At 58.6% G+C, this 11,124-nt stretch overlaps 1 protein-coding gene across 1 annotated transcript in view; it reads left to right on the plus strand.

Moving 5' to 3' along the window:
* The window catches only part of LOC144677980 (BAR/IMD domain-containing adapter protein 2-like), a 20,307-nt gene extending 9,622 nt beyond the window's left edge, over positions 1-10,685 (plus strand). The window contains exons 4-11 of the mRNA XM_078537923.1: positions 849-1,001; positions 3,298-3,498; positions 4,297-4,510; positions 4,660-4,849; positions 5,926-5,997; positions 7,338-7,506; positions 8,977-9,014; positions 10,505-10,685. Coding sequence (XP_078394049.1) covers positions 849-1,001; positions 3,298-3,498; positions 4,297-4,510; positions 4,660-4,849; positions 5,926-5,997; positions 7,338-7,506; positions 8,977-9,014; positions 10,505-10,577 — 1,110 coding nt within the window. The 3' untranslated portion in view covers positions 10,578-10,685. The remainder of the gene's footprint in view (positions 1-848; positions 1,002-3,297; positions 3,499-4,296; positions 4,511-4,659; positions 4,850-5,925; positions 5,998-7,337; positions 7,507-8,976; positions 9,015-10,504) is intronic.
* The last annotated feature ends 439 nt before the right edge of the window (positions 10,686-11,124 follow it).

Consider the following 11,124-nt stretch of genomic DNA (forward strand, 5'->3'; position numbering starts at 1 on the left):
CTGACCCTCTGACAGTGCGGCACTCCCTCAGTACTGACCCTCTGACAGTGCAGCACTCCCTCAGTACTGACCCTCCGACAGTGTGGCACTCCCTCAGTACTGACCCTCTGACAGTGCAGCACTCCCTCAGTACTGACCCTCTGACAGTGCGGCACTCCCTCAGTACTGACCCTCTGACAGTGCAGCACTCCCTCAGTACTGACCCTCTGACAGTGCGGCACTCCCTCAGTACTGACCCTCTGACAGTGCGGCACTCCCTCAGTACTGACCCTCTGACAGTGCAGCACTCCCTCAGTACTGACCCTCCGACAGCGCGGCGCTCCCTCAGTACTGACCCTCCGACAGTGCGGCACTCCCTCAGTACTGACCCTCTGACAGTGCGGCACTCCCTCAGTACCTGCACCGGGGGGAGTGTCGGTCTGGGTTATGCCCTGATTTCAGCCTCGGACACACCGGGTGGGGTGGGACAGACAGTCAGAGAGGAACCAATGGAGGGAACCCAACCATAAATCTCTCTCCCTGGTCACAGCCTCCGTCCCTGCGCTGAACACAGTGGGAGTTAGAAGCAGGGGGACTCAGCTGGTGGAGGTCACACCCGCCAACCTGCTCTTGGCCTCATTAACCCCCTGTCCCCTCCCTCTCCCATCGCCCCCAGTGCCCCGGTGCTCGGTGTGGGTGGTGAGGTGGGTTCGGAGGAGAGTCGGGGTCTGGCGATGGGGCTGTAACACACTCCGGGAGCTCAGCAGTTAGCGATGGAGGGGGTGACAGGCTCTGTGTGCACCGGCTGTGTGACCGTCTCTCTATTTCTCTCTCCTGCCCCCGCTGTTTTCCCCCCTGTCCCTGTCCAGTTTGTGGAGATGATCAGCTGTATGCAGTGTGAGTTGGACCAGTTGGTGGCGATGGGGTACACAGAGGCTCTGGTGGAGGAGAGGAGGCGTTACTGCTTCCTGGTCGATCGGCAGTGTGCGGTCTGGAGACAGTGCAGCCTGTACCACGTCAAGGCAAGTTACCCACTCAGCGGCCGGGTACACACCCCCGCGGCCAGGAGACAGAATACAACATCACATCCAACATTCCCAACACGGAGACCTTCATCCCACCCCATTCCCAAACCAAAAACAGCTTCCCGTAAACACCCACCATAACCCTAACCCTAACCCTAACCCTAACCCCTAACCCCTAACCCTAAACGTAACCCTAACCCTAACCCCTAACCCCTAACCCCTAACCCTAACCCCTAACCCTAACCCCTAACCCCTAACCCTAACCCCTAACCCCTAACCCTAACCCTAACCCCTAACCCTACCCCTAACCCTAACCCCTAACCCTAACCCCTAACCCCTAACCCTAACCCTAACCCTAACCCCTAACCCTAACCCCTAACCCCTAACCCTAACCCTAACCCTAACCCCCAACCCTAACCCCAACCCTAACCCTAACCCTAACCCTAACTCTAACCCCTAATCCTAAACCGAACCCTAACCCTAACCCTAACCCCTAACCCTAACCCTAACCCTAACCCCTAACCCCTAACCCCTAACCCTAACCCTAACCCATAAACATCCATCATAACCCCAACTCCTAACTCTAACCCTAACCCTAACCCATAAACATCCATCATAACCCCAACTCCTAACCCTAACCCGAACCCATAAACATCCATCATAACCCCAACTCCTATCCCTAACCCTAACCCTAACCCCAACCCTAACCCATAAACAACCATCATAACCCTAAACCCTGACCCTAACCCTAACCCTAAACCTAACCCATAAACACCCATTATAACCCTAACCCTAACCCGTAAACACCCATAATAACCCTAACCTCTAACCCTAACCCTAGCACTAACCCCTAACCCTAACCTTAACCCTAGCACTAACCCCTAACCCTAACCCTAACCCTATCCCTAACCCTAACCCCGTAAACGCCCACCATAACCCTAAACTTAACCCCTAACCCTAACCCGTAAACACCCATCATAAACATAAACCTTGACCCTAACCCTAACCCTAACCCCCGTAAACGCCCACCCTAACCCTAACCCTAACCCTAACCCGACCCTAACCCTCACCCTAACCCAAACCCTAACCCGACCCCAACCCTAACCCTAACCCTAAGCCCCGTGAACACCCACCATAACCCTAACATCTAACCCCTAACACCTAACCCCTAACCCTAACCCTAACCCTAAACCCTAACCCTAACCCCGTGCTGTACCTGTCCTGGGAGTGTTTGATGGGGACGGTGTAGAGGGAGATTTACTCTGTATCTAACCCCGTGCTGTACCTGTCCTGGGAGTATTTGATGGGGACAGTGTAGAGGAAGATTTACTCTGTATCTAACCCCGTGCTGTACCTGTCCTGGGAGTGTTTGATGGGGACGGTGTAGAGGGAGCTTTACTCTGTATCTAACCCCGTGCTGTACCTATCCTGGGAGTGTTTGATGGGGACGGTGTAGAGGGAGATTTACTCTGTATCTAACCCCGTGCTGTACCTGTCCTGGGAGTGTTTGATGGGGACGGTGTAGAGGGAGCTTTACTCTGTATCTAACCCCGTGCTGTACCTGTCCTGGGAGTGTTTGATGGGGACAGTGTAGAGGGAGATTTACTCTGTATCTAACCCCGTGCTGTACCTGTCCTGGGAGTGTTTGATGGGGACAGTGTAGAGGGAGATTTACTCTGTATCTAACCCCGTGCTGTACCTGTCCTGGGAGTGTTTGATGGGGACAGTGTAGAGGGAGATTTACTCTGTATCTAACCCCGTGCTGTACCTGTCCTGGGAGTGTTTGATGGTGACAGTGTAGAGGGAGATTTACTCTGTATCTAACCCCGTGCTGTACCTGCCCTGGGAGTGTTTGATGGGGACGGTGTAGAGGGAGCTTTACTCTGTATCTAACCCCGTGCTGTACCTGTCCTGGGAGTGTTTGATGGGGACGGTGTAGAGGGAGATTTACTCTGTATCTAACCCCGTGCTGTACCTGTCCTGGGAGTGTTTGATGGGGACAGTGTAGAGGGAGATTTACTCTGTATCTAACCCCGTGCTGTACCTGTCCTGGGAGTGTTTGATGGGGACAGTGTAGAGGGAGATTTACTCTGTATCTAACCCCGTGCTGTACCTGTCCTGGGAGTGTTTGATGGGGACAGTGTAGAGGGAGATTTACTCTGTATCTAACCCCGTGCTGTACCTGTCCTGGGAGTGTTTGATGGGGACGGTGTAGAGGGAGATTTACTCTGTATCTAACCCCGTGCTGTGGATATTTTATATCTCTCTCTCTCTCTGTGACTCCCTCCTGCAGGTGAAGGAGCTCCTGAGCCACAAGCTGTTGAGTTGGCAGAGCGCCTGCTCAGACCCCGGCTGTATCCCAGAGCGAGCGCTGACCCTGGCCAAACAGACAGCGACAAGCAATGCTGGACCCCTGCCTGAGGCCAGAGCCCTGGACAAGACCCTCGGGGTCCCCGCGGACCAGCTGGGGGGCAGTAGTCTTACCCCCAGCCATGTGAGTAAGGTTCACTCCGGTTAGAGCCTGTGCGGTACAAAACTCGGTCTCCTATTCTGCTCGAGGGTGAGGGCCAAACCCTCAACCAGTGCTGGGGAGGGTGGGCGGGTACCGAGGGAGACGGGAGCCTCTCGGTCCCTGTGGGTGAGGGTGGGCAGGTACCGAGGGAGACGGGAGTCTCTCGGTCCATGTGGGTGAGGGTGGGTGGGTACCGAGGGAGACGGGAGCCTCTCGGTCCCCGTGGGTGAGGGTGGGTGGGTACCGAGGGAGACGGGTGCCTCTCGGTCCCCGTGGGTGAGGGTGGGTGGGTACCGAGGGAGACGGGAGCCTCTCGGTCCCCCTGTGGGTGAGGATGGGCAGGTACGGAGGGAGACGGGAGCCTCTCGGTCCCTGTGGGTGAGGGTGGGTGGGTACCGAGGGAGACGGGAGTCTCTCGATCCCTGTGGGTGAGGGTGGGTGGGTACCGAGGGAGACGGGAGCCTCTCGGTCCCCCTGTGGGTGAGGGTGGGTGGGTACCGAGGGAGACGGGAGCCTCTCGGTCCCCCTGTGGGTGAGGGTGGGTGGGTACGGAGGGAGACGGGAGCCTCTCGGTCCCCCTGTGGGTGAGGGTGGGCGGGTACGGAGGGAGACGGGAGCCTCTCGGTCCCCCTGTGGGTGAGGGTGGGCGGGTACCGAGGGAGACGGGAGCCTCTCGGTCCCCCTGTGGGTGAGGGTGGGCGGGTACCGAGGGGGACGGGAGAATTGTTAAATAATCTAATCTGTCGTTGCCTCTTTCCGACTGTGTTTCTGTTGTCACAGATCTCGAGTCCCCAGGAACCTCTTCCCGTTGCTAACGGAGAGATGACTAAAAGAAAAGCGATGGAGGTGGTCCCACTCAGAGTGTCAAAGACCCTCAGTCCCTCCAAAAACTCCAATCCCACTCTGCCTCCACCTCCAAAACCTGCCGACTCCACCAGCAACACACTTCCCTTGCGCACTGGCACCCGTCAGGAGCATCGACACTCGAGGGCTGGTGAGTTAGCACGTTCACTCATTCCCGGACTCATCCAGGGTTCCTGCTCCTGATCCCTGTCCAGTGATCCCGGGGTTAGAGAGAGAGAGAGGGAGGGGGGTGGGAATAAGCTGCATTTTGACGTTGATGTGTGTTTGGTCTGTCCGCAGGTGAACACGAGACCCTCCCCAGGTCTCCAGCCACACTTCGCCTCGACCAGCCCCGTGTCCGCGCCATCTTCTCCCACCAGGCCGCCGGGAACGAGACGCTCCTGAGTTTCCAGGAGAATGACATCATCACCCTGCTGGTCCCAGAGGAAAGGGATGGATGGCACTATGGGGAGAGCCAGGTGACAAACCAGTGAGTGGCCAAGGACTGGCATCGAGCGCTGTATTCCCCCCACCCTCTCCCTCACACCCACCCCCACCCACACAGCCCCAGGGGACCGTGGGTCAGCAGCGAGGGAGTGCCGCACTGTCGGAGGGTCAGTACTGAGGGTGTGCCGCACTGTCAGAGGGTCAGTACTGAGGGAGTGCCGCACTGTCGGAGGGTCAGTACTGAGGGTGTGCCGCACTGTCAGAGGGTCAGTACTGAGGGAGTGCCGCACTGTCGGAGGGTCAGTACTGAGGGAGTGCTGCACTGTCAGAGGGTCAGTACTGAGGGAATGCTGCACTGTCGGAGGGTCAGTACTGAGGGAGTGCTGCACTGTCGCAGGGTCAGTACTGAGGGAGTGCTGCACTGTCGCAGGGTCAGTACTGAGGGAGTGCAGCACTGTCAGAGGGTCAGTACTGAGGGAGTGCTGCACTGTCGGAGGGTCAGTACTGAGGGAGTGCCACACTGTCAGAGGGTCAGTACTGAGGGAGTGCTGCACTGTCAGAGGGTCAGTACTGAGGGAGCGCCGCACTGTCAGAGGGTCAGTACTGAGGGAGTGCCACACTGTCGGAGAGTCAGTACTGAGGGAGTGCCGCACTGTCGGAGGGTCAGTACTGAGGGAGTGCCGCACTGTCGGAGAGTCAGTACTGAGGGAGTGCCGCACTGTCGGAGAGTCAGTACTGAGGGAGTGCCGCACTGTCGGAGGGTCAGTACTGAGGGAGTGCCGCACTGTCGGAGGAGCTGTCTTTCAGGATGAGACATGGATGATTTTCCCACCTCTGGGATGTGTGTGTAAGATCCTGCAGCCGCTATCTGAAGCGTGGGGATTGGTGAGAGGGTGAGTGTAATTCTCGCCCGTGTCCTAATGCAAACATCACTGAAACAAACAGATGATCGGGGTCATGAACGCCTGGCTGTTTGTGGGAGCTTGCTGTGCACAAATTGGCGTCTACCTCTCTGACAGGACAACATTTGGAAGGTCACTGACTGGGTGTGAATGAGATGGAGAAGGGTCTGTACTGGTGATCGGTGTAATCCCATTCTCACTCTCTCTCTCCTTACAGCAAGGGCTGGTTTCCATACGCCTACACTGAACCACTCCAAGAGGACAGCACAGAGCGGCGACCCTACTCCAAGTAAGCCCTTAAATCCAGAATTCCCAAACACTGGAAAAAACAGGGAACGCTGGGAAAACTCAGCAGGTCGGGCAGCAACTGTGGAGAGAGACACAGGTTAATGTTTCGCGTCTGTATGTCCCATATTCCAGATCTCACTCCCACTGTACACAGTCCCAATCCCAAACCCCTTCCCGTTCACTCCCACTGTACACAATCCCAATGGACCCAAACCCCTTCCCAATCACTCCCATTGTACACAATCCCAATGGACCCAAACCCCTTCCCGATCACTCCCACTGTACACAATCCCAATGGACCCAAACCCCTTCCCGTTCACTCCCACTGTACACAATCCCAATGGACCCAAACCCCTTCCCGTTCACTCCCACTGTACACAATCCCAATCCCAAACCCCTTCCCGTTCACTCCCACTGTACACCATCCCAATGGACCCAAACCCCTTCCCGTTCACTCCCACTGTACACAATCCCAATGGACCCAGACCCCTTCAGTCTGGATGTCCGATGGTGTTGGTCTTGTTTGAATATTCCGGTCTTGTTCACTGGAACATCGAACTGCTCCACGTGTTCATTCTGCCTGGTTTTGTTGAGACTGTGTTGAGTGTTGTTGAGTTTTGAGTTCCTGTTGAGTGATGTTCCTCTCCTTGGTTACATCTCACTGAACATTCATTCCCCTTTCTTCCTCATCCCCCACCTTTCCCCCCCCTGTGTTTGTGTCTTTCCCTCTCTCTCTCTCTCTCTCCCTCTCTTCCTCTCCCACCACCTGCCTCCACCCTCTCCTCTCCCCCTCACACTCCCTTCCACCTCCCTCTCCAATCCCTTTCCCTCCTGACCTCTCCACTCCCATTTGCCCCTATCCCTCTCTCTCTCTCTCTCTCCTCCCCCCCTCTCCCTCTCTCTCTCCCCTACCCTCCCCACCCCCTCCTCCTACCCACATACTGCCCCTTGGCTTTTCCCTCCTCTCTCCCTCCTCCTCTCTGACTCTCTCCCCCTCCCCCACTCACTCACTCCCCCTACCCACCTCCCCCTCTCTCTCTCCCCTCTCTCTCTCCCCCTCCCCCTTGCTCTCTCTCTCTCTCCCCTTCCCCTCTCTCTCTCCCTCTCCCCCACCCCCTTCCCCCCTCTCTCTCTCCCCTCCCCCTCTCTCTCTCTCCCCCCCTCCCCCCTCTCTCTCTCTCTCCCCCTCCCCCTCCCCCTCTCTCTCTCCCCCTCCCCACCCCTCTCTCTCTCTCCCCCCTCCCCCTCCCCCTCTCTCTCTCCCCCTCCCCCCCCCTCTCTCTCTCCCCCCCCTCCCCCTCTCTCTCTCTCTCTCCCCCCCCAACCCCACCCCCTCCCCAGTTTACAGGCCGGCAAGTTTAACAGCAGCAGCACCAGCCGATTGGATAAAGTGGGGGTCTCCGCGGGATCGGACTGCCCCCTGTCCTCCAGGAAGGACAACGACCCCCGCCCGCCCGGGCGTAACCTCCGGACCCGCCCCTTCAGCATGATGAACCCTGACCTCTCACAGGTAAGGGGAACCCACTCCCCACCAGCACCCCCCTAACCCTCCCACCCTCGCTGGCACCTCACCCCTTCCCCCCTTCTCTCTCTCCGACCTCCGACCTCTGACCCAGCGTCGACTCCCACAATCCACCACCCACCCCACCTTGGCCCAGAGGCCACTCGGCCCATCGAGTCCCCTGCTATCCGGCGGGTGTCCCGGGAGCGGCTGAGGGATCGGCTGGGGGATGGAGCAGCGGAGATGGAAACGCTTCTCCGATGGCCGGGGAGGCGATTCCCCGACCCCCAGAGGCAACCGGGGAGGTTGAGGAGCGGGTTCGGAGTGTCCGGGGGGGTCACTGGGTGTGTAGATCGAGCTGCTGGGTATGTCCAAAACCCCCTCCCTAAAACATCGGCCAATGGTGTGTCCATGGGTTTCAGGAAGGCATTTGACAAGGTCCCACATGGTGGTCGGGAAAGTCAGAGCCCATTGGGATTGAGGGCAATGGGGCAAACTGGGTAAAAGGTTGGATTTGTAACAGGAAACGAAGGGTGATGGTCGCTGGAGGCCCTGGCGAATGGGAAGTTGTCTCCAGTGGTGTTCCACAGGGCTCGGGGTTGGGACCCTTGCTGTTTGGGTTATTATATTAACCATTTGGACGTGAACGTGGGGGACGCGATTGGGAAATTTGCAGATGACGCTGAGATTGGCCGAGTGGTGGATAGTGTAGAGGACAGTCATAATCTCCAAAACGGTATCGATGGGGTTTGTGGAGCGGGCGGTAAAGTGGCCGATGGGTTTTAACCTAGAGAAGTGTGAGGTCGTACGTTGAGGGAGGTCAAACAGTTACAGGGATTACCTACACCTCACAGGGACAAAATCCCGGAACTCCCTCCCTAACAGCGCCGTGGGTGTACCTACACCACACAGAAAAAATCCCGGAACTCCCTCCCTAACAGCGCCGTGGGTGTACCTACCCCACACGGACAAAATCCTGGAACTTCCTCCCTAACAGCGCCGTGGGTGTACCTACCCCACACGGACAAAATCCTGGAACTCCCTCCCTAACAGCGCCGTGGGTGTACCTACCCCACACGGACAAAATCCTGGAACTCCCTCCCTAACAGCGCCGTGGGTGTACCTACACCACACGGTCAAAATCCTGGAACTCCCTCCCTAACAGCGCCGTGGGTGTACCTACACCTCACAGGGACAAAATCCCGGAACTCCCTCCCTAACAGCACCGTGGGTGTACCTACACCATAGGGACTGCAGCGGTTCAGGAAGGTGGTTCACCCCCACCTTCTCAGGGGGTAATTAGGGACGGGTAATAAACACTGGGCCCGGCCGCACCCTGTGAATGAATGAATAATGTGAAGGGGTTGAATGTTGTCGGTTTTGGGGTCTCCTCTGCTGGGGTTTGGGTGGTGAATCTCTCTCCTTGTCCTGATCCAGGTCTTGCCCTCAGATGACTCTGTTCCCCCTCTTGCCTTGCAGCTCTGCGTGGACCTGAAGACCGAGCAGCACTCCCCCCGGTGAGCAGAACAAGTGCTGAACTGACCCATCGCACGGCCAGACCCTCCCCTGGCCGAGACTCCAGGCTGGTCTCTCCTCTGCCAGCCCCTTCCACCCTCTCTCTCCACCCCCACCACCCCACCCCCCGGCCAAAGGGCCTTGCAGCCAATTGCAAGTCGTTCGGAGGGCGCCCACTCCCCAGAGCGCAGGCAGCCATATTGGTGCACAGCAAGCTCCCACAGACTGCAGTGGGCGGATGGCCCAGGTCAAGCGGGTTATTTAGCCGTGTGGGGTTAAATATCGGGCCCAGGACACGGGGGAGAATTCCACCCTCCTCACCCACCACCAATGGCCCATCCTCCATTCGTGCCAGTGAGATCCCCTCTGCCCACCAAGGGTTTCAGGCCTTTATCTGGGAGACGGCGCCTCTGACAGAGCAGCACTCCCTTTGGGTCTGCCTGGAGGGAGTGTGGGCCTGGATTATGGAGCCCAGGACTAGAGGGAGGGATTTGAGGCCCCAGAGATCTGACTCTCAGAGGCTGGATCTCCTACCAAACCTCAAATGGCCTCTGGGTCCCCCTGTGGGTGAGGTTGGGTGGGTACCGAGGGAGACGGGAGCCTCTCGGTCCCTGTGGGTGAGGGTGGGTGGGTACCGAGGGAGACGGGAGTCTCTCGGTCCCTGTGGGTGAGGGTGGGTGGGTACCGAGGGGGAGACGGGAGCCTCTCGGTCCCTGTGGGTGAGGGTGGGTGGGTACCGAGGGAGACGGGAGCCTCTCTGTCCCCCTGTGGGTGAGGGTGGGTGGGTACCGAGGGAGACGGGAGTCTCTCTGACCCTGTGGGTGAGGGTGGGCGGGTACCGAGGGAGACGGGAGCCTCTGGACCCCCCTGTGGGTGAGGGTGGGTGGGTACCGAGGGAGACGGGAGTCTCTCTGACCCTGTGGGTGAGGGTGGGTGGGTACCGAGGGAGACGGGAGTCTCGGTCCCTGTGGGTGAGGGTGGGTGGGTACCGAGGGAGACGGGAGCCTCTCGGTCCCCCTGTGGGTGAGGGTGGGTGGGTACTGAGGGAGACGGGAGTCTCTCGGTCCCTGTGGGTGAGGGTGGGTGGGTACCGAGGGAGACGGGAGTCTCTCTGACCCTGTGGGTGAGGGTGGGCGGGTACCGAGGGAGAAGGGAGTCTCTCGGTCCCCCTGTGGGTGAGGGTGAGCGGGTACCGAGGGAGACGGGAGCCTCTCGGTCCCTGTGGGTGAGGGTGGGCGGGTACCGAGGGAGACGGGAGCCTCTCGGTCCCAGTGGGTGAGGGTGGGTGGGTACCGAGGGAGACAGGAGCCTCTCTGCCCCTGTGGGTGAGGGTGGGCGGGTATCGAGGGGGAGACGGGAGTCTCTCTGACCCTGTGGGTGAGGGTGGGCGGGTACCGAGGGAGACGGGACAATCCTGAGTGTGCGCGGGTGTAGAAATGAGGGTCAGATCTCCACTTCCCTGAAGCTGAGGCTTTTCTCTCTCTCTCTCCAGGAGTAACCCTTTCGCCAACGTCCGATTGAAACGCACAGTCACGAATGACCGGTCAGCGCCCGCTATCCGCTGACAGACTGTCCAGCATCATCAGGAACCCAGGACAGGGCCAGAGGGACTCTGGACAACAGGGCCCTTGACCTAACTGCCCTCTGTCTAACCACACCTACCCCCCAATTCGCCTTGCCTCTCTCTCTCTCTCTCTCGCTCTCAGAGATAGAGCAAGAGAGAGCAGGGGGGTTGTATTCGACTAACCCCAATGTGTATCGTAACCTCGATCATCTGTTTCTAGATATTGAAATGTGTTTCCGCTTGTATCAGCTGCTTTCTGCCCTCGTCCTCCACCCCCTTACACCCCACCCCGGCTGCCCCAGCATCGATGGGGGAGCCACTGGATTCTATCAGAGCCATCCTCCCTCTCGCTCCCATCCCCCACACCCCACTCCCACCATCATCCTGCTGCATCCGTTCCCCTCATCGATACCCGTCCACTGGGGGTGTGGGTGTCACTGGCCAGGCCCAGCACTTATCACCCATCCCTACTTACCCCCTTGAGAAGGTGGGGGGTGAGCTGCCTTCCTGAACCGCTGCAGTCCCCTGTGGTGTAGGTACACCCACGG

The sequence above is a fragment of the Cetorhinus maximus genome, unplaced genomic scaffold (assembly GCF_964194155.1).
Source record: "Cetorhinus maximus unplaced genomic scaffold, sCetMax3.hap1.1 HAP1_SCAFFOLD_3370, whole genome shotgun sequence".
Lineage (NCBI taxonomy): Eukaryota > Metazoa > Chordata > Chondrichthyes > Lamniformes > Cetorhinidae > Cetorhinus > Cetorhinus maximus.